This window comes from Anneissia japonica, unplaced genomic scaffold (genome assembly GCF_011630105.1).
Source record: "Anneissia japonica isolate Jap-2015-1 unplaced genomic scaffold, ASM1163010v1 scaffold288153_len396733_cov185, whole genome shotgun sequence".
NCBI lineage: Eukaryota > Metazoa > Echinodermata > Crinoidea > Comatulida > Comatulidae > Anneissia > Anneissia japonica.
This window is the reverse complement of record NW_022705851.1, coordinates 344308-355912: the sequence shown is the minus strand read 5'-3', so window position 1 is coordinate 355912 and position 11605 is coordinate 344308. Positions and strand designations below refer to the sequence as shown.

General features: G+C 35.0%; 1 protein-coding gene across 3 annotated transcripts in view; it reads right to left on the bottom strand.

Moving 5' to 3' along the window:
• The window catches only part of LOC117105926 (protocadherin Fat 4-like), a 46726-nt gene that overhangs the window by 2763 nt on the left and 32358 nt on the right, over nucleotides 1-11605 (bottom strand). For all 3 annotated transcript variants that reach the window (XM_033247231.1, XM_033247233.1, XM_033247232.1), the window contains 8 exons: nucleotides 9560-9720; nucleotides 8661-8752; nucleotides 6292-6378; nucleotides 4615-4683; nucleotides 3928-3994; nucleotides 1982-2112; nucleotides 1043-1144; nucleotides 230-289 (listed from right to left, as the gene is read on the bottom strand). In XM_033247231.1, the coding sequence (XP_033103122.1) occupies nucleotides 230-289; nucleotides 1043-1144; nucleotides 1982-2112; nucleotides 3928-3994; nucleotides 4615-4683; nucleotides 6292-6378; nucleotides 8661-8752; nucleotides 9560-9720 (769 nt within the window). The remainder of the gene's footprint in view (nucleotides 1-229; nucleotides 290-1042; nucleotides 1145-1981; nucleotides 2113-3927; nucleotides 3995-4614; nucleotides 4684-6291; nucleotides 6379-8660; nucleotides 8753-9559; nucleotides 9721-11605) is intronic.

Below are 11605 nucleotides of genomic sequence, written 5' to 3'. Positions count from 1 at the left end.
TATATATATATATAATTATATATATATAATTATATATATATAAATATATATATCCCATTTGTTTAAGCATAGCAAGACTCTGCAGATACACTGATACTCAAACGAGATTCAACGTGAGCATCCAAAGCGTCACCGTCAAGACTTAGAGCCCGAACCACTAACGCCTGCCCCAGCCACTCCCACATTATATAATACAGTTGACCTACTAAGATTATTACTTAATACTTACGCTTCGGCATGTACTCTGTTGTTTTTCTCTATCAAGCCCGTTTTGTACAATGGATTAGAACTGCAATAAACAAACATTGTAGCATCATGGTACCATTTAAAATTAGGCATACCAAATCTAATCTTTCCGAAACATGACACTTTTTTATGTATGGTAATGATATGTCGATACAAAAGATGATATAAGAGTGATGATGATGTAGATGAGGAGAATTGTCAAAAAATGATAATACAATGATTAACTTGTTTCCTGTAAATAGATTAGGAAAAATTTTGAGCTGTTGGTTCCATGTACATGTTAAGGATGCAGTTTACCCTTCAAAAAAAAAAAAAAAAACAGTAGGGCACGATCTTCCCCTCATTTGCATATTATAGCATTTTTTTAATCACTGTCAATATTTTTTTAATTCCTGAATATGACCCAATAAAAGTCGAAACATTGAATCTCCAATCTCATTATTCATACGTTCTTGTTACACTTCACACACCTGATGAAGCTGGTATTGACTGCCAGCGAAAGCTCGTGTCCAATAAAATTTTAAAGTTAGTCTGAGATTACTGCCTCTTCATTCCTTGTTTAATTTTCGTTAAGACTAACATGGCTACCACTACTGTACTTCTATCATTATTCAAAGTGACATTTGTTCTATTTTATGTTCCCGAGTACTGATTATTTCACCAACAGAGGTACCCCAATGGAATAACTACTTGTAAATTTCAAGGGCGATCCCTGGTGGAAAGAATTCAATAAAACCCATAAGATAATATGAAAAAAGAAAAAATATAAAAATGAACAATAATTTTGAATACATACCCTTCTTGTTGGTACAGGTTGGTATTTGGTAGCTTCTCTTTGTGGATGTCCTTAGGCTTCCTGTAAATTTCAGCATTGGCCACTCTCAGTTTTCTTTGTAACCTAAAAAAAAAATATTAATACATAAAGCCCTATCCAGACTATGTGACATGTCTAAATACGGTCATGATGACATGAAATCATGACCATATATGGGTACATCATGACTATATATGGGCACATCATTACTATATATGGATATACAACAGACAATTTGATAATCTGAATGTAACTTTATTTAGAAAATGTCTATATATTTAAATATCATATAAAAATTGAATGCAGCCATTTTAACATTAAAAATGCAACAATATAGTAATGATGTTGATGAAGATAAATGATAATGAATGATGTTTTGCCAAACCTGACATGTTATAGAATTTAATACTTAAATTTAAGAAATTTGGAAGGAAATTAAACCAAAATCCTTTAGATAACCACAGGTTCTGTAGTATCTAGTATCACATCCACCAGACCACAGAGCCTGCACTGGGGACAAAAACAAATTTGATTTCCAAGTAGTAGTGTGTAAGGCATTGATATTTTAGAGATGCTTAAAACACGAAAAAATAGGAAAATATATTGGCTAACCAAATCACATGATGTTCAACAACAAAAAAATTGGCAAGTGATTTGAGTTGAAATTGAGTTGACAATACATTAGCTATCTGGAGGGTTGGGCAAAAACATCATTCCAAGTAAGTTTTCTGAAGCAAACAGCTTTTAAAGATGATGACATTGTTGACAATAATGATGAACATTGATAAAGATGATGATCATTAGCCCCATGATAATAAAGAGGATGATGACAATGACAAATCAATGTGACACCACAACAGTTCCTGTTAATCTAAGTATTGACAATAAAAACAAAATTTTAAATCTGTTAAGTCTACTTACGATGATCGCCAAAATACGAAGGCGATGGCCCATAGAGATAAGATGAAAATAAGAAGAAGACTTAATGTAAAGAAGAACCACTGCAGCGCATTCAAAGTATCGAACACTGGATCAGGATCTGGTACAGCTTTCTACAGTTAAAAAAAATGATATAAATTTTAAGGCTTACTAAATATGAGATATAAACTAAAGAAACTTCAAGTGAGAGCACTATTTGTATGATTAATGAAAAGGTTCAAATCTTAGTTTACTAAAAAATCCTGAGTAAATATTTATGTTGTGAGATAAACTGATATATTCACTATTGGCCAATCCTTGGCCCACATGCTAAAATTAATAAAGAAAAACGGAAAAATATATGGAAAGTAATCATTAGTACAGGGGTTCTCAACTAGCGGACCGTGGGACATCTCCGGCCGCAAGTATGTACAAGCCGAATATAATATTTCCCATTAAGCTGGGGCCTATATAGATTTCTCACCTTAATAATTTTGCATTCTGTTTTACTGACTAGGCCTATATATTGCCCCACAAATTGTAGCGATTTAATCAATCAAATCGAAGAACTATCGCAGCAAACAGCCAAGAAATACTGTATTACCGATGACCCATTGTGTGATATATAACATTTTGACTTTTTCATTACCAAATTCATGGGTAACTTCCTTAGGTCAAGATGTCCTGTATGAGCATCTAGCAGATTATTATTTTTTTAAGAATTCTAATTCGGGAAGGGGAACACCCATCGCAAACCGGCTTGCACCTGCAGCGCTCGGATGGCACGACGCGCCATAGTACACCTCTTGCTTAGGCCATTTAAATTTTTTCAATGAACCATTTTGGTCCCTATTGCAATATAGTTGAGAACCCTTGTATCAGTAGCATGATTTGTATAAGCATTGCATGTTAGCAGGGCGTTTAAATTGGGTGAGGGGCATCATCATTTCAATAATATATAAAGCCCCATAACCATCTGTATCTCTTCATCTATTTTTGAATAAATAAATTTGAAAACAGATGTATTTCTTACAGAATCATATTTGAATATGATCAACATGTTTTACTTGGTGGGTTTGAATGCCTTGCACTACTAAATAGCTAAAATATTCAGAGCAACCTGGGCACTTAATTGTGCCAACACAATTTTATGGGTAACACAATGACGTGGCAAATGTGCAACAGATCTTTTTTAATGATGATCCCTTCAGACTGCTACTAACAAGCATTAGATGGCATCGCATCATCTACCGCTCACAGGAAGCGCACTTACATTGTTTGTATGACCGTCGTTCGATGCAGTCATTGCTCAGCTCTATGATCGGGAAAAACTATATAAAGCTCAAAGGACACAATGTGCTATATAAGACTGATGTATAATTATTCATCTTACAATAGGTTTGGCTGCATACTTCAGCACCATGCATTCACATAACCAACAATTTACACTTTAATGCCTACCAAAATTTGATGTTACTCAGAAGTAATAATACTATACCTACCACAACTTGCATGACACGAAATGTGTTCTTTAAATCTGCATATATTGTATAGGCTTCATCAATTGCTCTATAGAAGAAAAGGCCAAAGGAACATCAGAAAATTTTGTAGAAAGTTGTAGACACCAAACACAGCAATAATTATATGCCAAGGGAATACAAAATGTAGTGAATTATGACGCACATACAGAAAAAAATATGATTGTCATTCGGCAAATGCATATAATACCAATGGCAGATCCAGGAATTTGAAACAGAGATGGTCCAGGACATTATTCTTACAGAAGGGAGATCAAGATTATCTCAGCACCTCCATAGATAGGGGTGAGGTCCAAAAACAGCTGAAATGGCTCTCTCAAACTTTAATATGGATGCAAATTTTCTCAACCACCCCCCCCCCCCCCCCCCATCTAGATGTGTATAAGAGACAGGTAATAATACTATACCTACCACAACTTGCATGACACGAAATGTGTTCTTTAAATCTGCATATATTGTATAGGCTTCATCAATTGCTCTATAGAAGAAAAGGCCAAAGGAACATCAGAAAATTTTGTAGAAAGTTGTAGACACCAAACACAGCAATAATTATATGCCAAGGGAATACAAAATGTAGTGAATTATGACGCACATACAGAAAAAAATATGATTGTCATTCGGCAAATGCATATAATACCAATGGCAGATCCAGGAATTTGAAACAGAGATGGTCCAGAAGTACATTATTCTTACAGAAGGGAGATCAAGATTGTCTCAGCACCTCCATAGGTAGGGGTGAGGTCCAAAAATTTGATGTCCATATCATTTCCCAACAGCTGAAATGGCTCTCTCAAACTTTAATATGGATGCAAATTTTCTCACCCCCCCCCCAGCCACCCCCCACCAATTATTAAGAGAGCATGCAAACAATCAAATCGTAATTGGAAGGTCTTGGCTTTTACTTTCAATCCTGAAGGAATTAATCCTTTCTCAAAAGAATTGAGTATCAATCAATATTATATTTGTAGATAATTTTTATACTTCAATTTTTACGAACATAGACTACAGAGTTTGAAATGGATCAAGAACACCACCACAGTTGAGCTGTTCTCATAGACAAGTTATGATACACATGAATTCATAGTGGGCCTACTCTACCTTATCAGTTGTCTGGATTCAATGACTGAGTTAATTGTAGCATTAACTCCATGTATCCTCATATCTGTCCTGTGAAATACAATTAAATAATAATTTTAATCTTTAATACACATAATTGGATAATATGTAGTACAATTTAATTACAACCTTATTGGGGATATTTTTACATCTTTTTCAAGCTTGGTAGCAGGGGTGGTGCTAGGGGGAAGTCCAAAAAGTAAAAAAGAACCCCACCCCCCACTGCTTGAGGAATTTCCAGCAAGCAACGGGGAAAAAATCAAATCTCAAGCACCGAAAGTACAATTCAAGCATGTCTTATTAAGCTGTAAAATTTTTGGGATTAAAAATTGTATGTGCAACTAGGTGTTGTATTGCAATCGTATCGGTTGCAGTAGTGGCAACAGCTCTTCCCTGAAAGGGGGCTGGTACCTCCGACAGGAGGTTAGTACCTCATAAGGGGGACTAGTTATCCCAACAGAAGGACTCTTAACTTGCATGGTTTTCTATCAAATTATCCTTTTTAAATAAACAATCCCATAATTAACACAATTTTTTTTTTAAATAAAAGTTTTCCAGACAAGTTAAATTTTTTCCCCGACCGAGAATGGGAGGGGGGATAGGCTTCCCCGACAAGGGGTCCACTGCCGCCCCTGCTTGATAGTGAAGGATCTCAAAATAGGTCCATGATAACACATGTTGCTCAAAATACAACAATACTGAAGCACAGGGAACATTATGAACTGATTCTCGAAGGATTGAATTTGAAAACTTGCAGAAAGTCTATTAAAAATGAGATTTGTATGTTAATGCCAATAGATAGTTCTAACTTCAAGGACTTTCAATAAATTCAGCACATGGAAAGGACTGGATGCATCATTGATAATAGGGAACTTGAGATTTGCGACGACATGATGTCATGATAATTTAATTTACTTCCTATCCTGAAATCTGGAATTCGTCAACGAAATCTACGTTCAGACCAGAAAGAGGACAGTACTGTATTAAACATTGTGCATTGTGTCTTAGCACTCACTGTGCAAAGCATTATCAACAATATTACTGTATATACAATAGAATGTAGAATGGATGGATTTATTCGGTGTAAGCACCAAGGATAACCCACTAAAATCTAGAAGACTTATTTCCAGTGGGGTCCTTCTGGTGGTGATTGGGTCTGGTGGTGATTGGGTAGTACACCGAGAGACAATTCCCTACTCTTTTCCAAAGAGTGTACTGTTCTTTAAAGTGAACATGGTTTATAATGCGCACAGGACTAACGGCTTAAACATCACATCTGAAAGCGGTGAGCTATTGCAACTTGAATTCAGCCCTCGAGCTGAAACACAAGGAGAGGCAGCGATTGGAATTGAACCGGGACCTAGATATCTCCATGGTTCAGCGCACACACAATGGCTACCACCAGATTAGCTGACTGAGCTAAGCTGCTTAATAAAGAAGAAATTTGTTACTCAGCTGAGATCTTAAAAACTGACTGCAAAGCAAGTTAAAATAAAAAATGAACTAAATGAAAACCAATATAGTATTTTATTTCTACATTTCTTTGTGTGTCTATATTTTGTGAGATTTTTCAAATAATTACTTAAAAATGTTAGAAATAAAAAAAATATATTATATATATGTTAATATGCTTTTATTCGATGAGAAGCTATAAAGTACCTGGTTGTGTCTGGCACATCATATTCATCCAAATGCACCTTAGTTTCATCAATGTTGATTACATAATTTGTACCCTCAAGCAAAAGCCTAAAAAACATAAACAGTATCTGAAGTTTAAAAAAAACTTGAAAAAAACTAATAAAACTAATATTTAATTTGCTTACTTTTTGTATTTATATAAGTTACCATAAGTCAATTGTAACACCATTAGTTTACAATCAATGTAAATTGCCTTGGCCCGAAAGGCCTGCACACTTAATTAATGACAGTTGCCATGTAATTATTGCCTATTTACATTATTTATTGCCAATTTCTATTGTGTAATTGCCCACCAATCTATTTCACTTTCTTTTGACAAGAACGCCTTTAAAATTAGTAGAAATAGTATTTGTAAATTGAAAAAAAAAACATCTTAAAACATGTAAAGAGGTATAAGTTCCATTATGCTATATACTGTAGGTATTATTTTTCTCACAAGGTGAATATTATTCTTACCTGGTAAATTTTTATTATCACCTGGTGAATATTGTTCTCATCTGGTGAATATTACACTCACTTGGTGAATATTATTCTTCCCTGGTGAATATTATTCTCACCTGGTGAATATTATCTTACCTGGTAAATATTTTTTTACCTGGTGAATATTATTGTCACCTGGTGAATATTATCTTACCTGGTAAATATTTTTTTTTACCTGGTAAATATTATTCTCACCTGGTGAAAATTATCTTAGCTGGTAAATATTTTTTTTTTACCTGGTGAATATTATTCTTACCTGGTGAATATTATTCTCACCTGGTGAATATTATTCTTACCTGGTGAATATTATTCTCACCTGGTGAATATTATTCTTACCTGGTGAATATTATTCTCACCTGATGGATATTATTCTTATCTGGTGAATATTATTTTCACTTGCTGAATATTATTCTTACCTGGTGAATAATATTCTTACCTGGTGAATATTATTCTTACCTGGTGAATATTATTCTTACCTAATGAATATTATTCTTAAGCTGGTGAATAATATTTTCACCTGGTGAATATTATTCTTACCTGGTAAATATTATTTTTACCTGCTGAATATTATCCTCACCTGGTAAATATTATTTTCATCTGATGAATGTTATTCTCACCTGGTGAATATTATTCTTAACTGGTGAATATTATTCTTACCTAATGAATATTATTCTTAAGCTGTTGAATAATATTTTCACCTGGTAAATATTATTCTTACCTGGAAAATATCATTTTTACCTGCTGAATATTATTCTCACCTGGTGAATATTAAGCAATTAGTAGAGCTCTGCATAGTACACTATAGGAAAATTATTGTATGAAGGTTAGATTTAATGCTTGAAAAAATTTCCTGAGGGCCTGCAAGGCCCGAATGAAATTTTTGAATGCATTAAATCTAACCTAAGTATAATAATTTTCCTATAGTGTACGGTGCATGCTCTACTAATTGCTTTATAAGTCAATCGCCATCTTTTAATTTTAGTTTTTTATAACCAACTGTTGTAGCAGCCATCGGTTGCTATAGTGATATGATCAGTATACGTGTGCGTATTTACATTTAGCTGTGCGTATGCTAATTTTAGCTCCTGCTCATCTAATTCATCTAACATCAGCAGTACAGTACGGATACGATGAATAACTATTGTGTTAGAAAGAACTTGTTTGTAATGCTATATTGATAAACTTTCGTCAAAGAAATAAACATTTCAGCCTTCGAGAAGGAATACAGTCACTGACATCCCTTTTGATCGGTGCATGCACACAGGTAAAATCGTGCGATGATTTCATAACTAGGCCAGGCTACGGCCTATGCCTAGTAATAGTAGGAGGAGGCCCGGGCAGCCTGCCTGGCTGTAGGCCTACATCTACGTTTGTTCCTCGAGTCTTTAAAATAGGTCTAGAATATTTCTAATAAACGTTCAGTTTGTTGTGTTTATGAGGGTCCATTGATTCAATGAATTCCTTAATTGTTCATATTTAATACTGAATTTGAAGTAACTTTCTTCGGGTTCTAATTAAGCTTGTTTTACGAAAGTAATTTTCAATTACAATTCAATTTTATCGCGGTGCGCGATGTATTCGCGGTGGGGACGAAAAAACGGGGAATTTTTTTTTCACACAAACCTTAAAAAAAATCAAGTCGAGTGTCCAATAATACAAAAATTATTGGACGCTGGAGAATAAGCAAATAACATTGGGAGTTACAGTGATGACGTCTCGATTGATTTAAAATATTTTTTATCTGATGAATATTATTCACACTTGGTGAATATTATTCTTACCTGGTAAATATTATTCTTAATTACCTGGTCATATTATTCAAAATAACTAACTTGAAATAATATTCTTACTTGGTGAATTCTTCTCGCTCGTTGTATACTACATCTGATGCTTTGACAAAAACTACTTTCACTTGATGAATACTTGGGTTCATAAGATAAATCTGTGAAGGAGCCAAACAGCCAACAGGTTAGAGAATGTGCTACAAATCAAACAAGGTTAGAGTTGTGCTACAAATTGGGCAAGGTAGGAGAATGCACATGCTACAAATCAGGCAAAAGTTAGAGAATGTGCTACAAATCAGGCAAGGTTAGAGAATGTGCTACAAATCAGGCAAGGTTAGAGAATGTGCTACAAATCAGGCAAGGTTAGAGAATGTGCTACAAATCAGGGCAGTTGAGGGAATGCACTACATATTAGGGAAGGTAAGAGAATGTGAAACAAATTAGGGCAGATGAGGGAATGTGCTACAAATCAGGAGAGGAGATGACAAGTCAGAGCCGAAAGAGGCAACATGCTACAAATCAGGGCAGGTGAGGAAATGTGGTACGTATCAGGACAGGTGAGGGAATGTGCTACAAATCAGGACAGAAGAAAGAATTTTCTGCAAATCAGAGCAGATGAGGGAAAGCACTGCAAATCAGGGCAAAGTGGAGGAACATGCTACAAATCAGGAAACGTGTTATATATCAGGGCATGTGAGGAAACGTACCACCATTTCAGACAGTTATGTGCTACCAGCACAGGCAGGCTAAAGAATGTTTCTAGCGATCAGGACAAGTAAGATAGTTTCTTACCAATCAGGACATGTGGGAGAATGTACTCCCTGTTCTAGTGCTATACATAACTCAACATTACACACATTATACATAGGAATCATTTTCAAAGGGGGAAATGTATATCGTACTGTAAAAGCAAGCTAAGAAGTTACATACAAATTTATGCATGCATCTGCAGTTCATACACTTACCGAAACACTGGCTTTATCAATTAGATTTCCTGTGCCAACAACTATAACATCAAGCTCAAAATATCCTTCATCCTCCGAATTAAAAATACTTGAAAGGGTGATCCAGCCAGTTTTTTTATCTACAGCAAAATATTTTTTGATTGTCTCTTGACGAACATCATCTGTAACAAATAAAAATACTTTATTTTTTGAAAAATACTTATACATGGAATTTATCTTTTGTTTCGTGGCGAATTGGATGGCCGAGTGGTCAGTACAGGGGCGACGCAACCTACAGCATAATATCAGCGCTGGTTCTGGAGGTGGAGCAAGTCTTCTCCGATAAGGACTATAAACCGTAGGTTCAGTGTACACAATTTGGCTTGTGTGCACTTAAAAGAACCCACAACATATTTCGGACACGAGAAGTGGGTTTTCACCGTGCAGTGGTCCATACAGCTCCTGTTATGGACAGACGGGGGTAGCTGGTACCGTTTTACCAGGTAGCTCAGACATGAAGATACTCTTATTAAGGAAGGAGAAAGCATTAGGCCCACCAGCCCTCCATAAACTAACGTTAGAATACCGCACTTTCAGCGGTAAAGAACAATTAAAACCTCATAAAAAAGGCAACTATTCCGTTTACCTATAATTGAATCCAAGGACACCAGTGTTAAACACTCACTTATCCTTGATAATGTGTTAATCCAATTAATATAGTGAGATAACGTAACGTTAGTTTATCGAGGGCGGGTTGAGCTAATGGTTACTGTAGGAGCTAGTCCACAGTGTTTTGGGAGTCTGGTATAAAGACCTATATAAATCCAATATTTTAATCAATTACCACATTTTAATCAATACAGCTTTAAGTTGCATTCTTAACCTAAGTTATTATTTATTACAGAACATGTAATGATTATTTGTTTTAGTTTGGGATTTTTATCATTTATTTAGAATCCATTCAAATACAATAATTTACAAAACAATGACAAAAATCAGATAAAAATTGCCAGTAGAAACGGAGAATGGATGCATGGACAACCCATAAAAATCAACTAAAGCTGATTTATTTCCAATTGGTTCCAAAGCAGAACATCAGAATTAGTATATATATAGAGGCCCAAATATATCAAAGAGGTACGATATTTATAAAATACGATTATAAAAATTATAAACTTATATGAAAAGATAAATATGAGCATATTAAGAAAAACGCAATCAGGATAGTTATACAGGGATATCAGCAACAAGAAGGATTTTTAGCTTTGATTTAAACAGTATCTTGCTTTCAATAATTTTTATATCATTGGGAAGAGCATTCCAATATTTGATACCTAAATTACAGAAAGATTGTGACTCGATGTTCTATGAACAGTGAAAATGTACATACTGTTCCGAGTATGACGATTACAGACCCCAGAGAACTTGAAATGCATATAGGAGGTATGACGGTTGAAAGTGCCCGATAGTGTAACCCCAGGGGGGCAAGGCGAAAATATCTATCTTTGGAAAATCTTTCCCACCTCTTTATAAATGCCTTTTTCATCCCCAAATAATGCCTAAAAATCTCAAATTTTGCATGCTTCATGTGCATTTCTTGTTAAGATAGGCAAATTTCCTCTAAAATTTGCACATTTTAGGGAGTTTTGATCAACACACGTGTGTGGCCTATATTATAAATAAGATAAGCCCTATGTCGTATTGTTTTCTATTTGAGGAGGGGGTGGGATGGGTATGATACATTACTAACCAGAAGAATAAATACCTTTTCCCTCCTTAACCAAGACCCCCGTTACGCGCCTGGTGTTAGCGCCAATGCGTGTACTTGTGCGGAAAGGAGATGTGGCCCTTCTGAATCTGGAAACCTTGTTTTTGCAAATTAAATTGATGCAATTTGCTATTATAGGCCTAATCAATAAATTCCTCATCAACCGATATAACCTTAAACATTCTTGGAATTGACATAAGCTTATGTCGTACACACCCTTCAGTGTGAAAATGTGGCTTGCTTTGCAAACACATCTAACTTCTAAGGAAAGAAGAGCTTAGATTGGTACCAGATAAAAT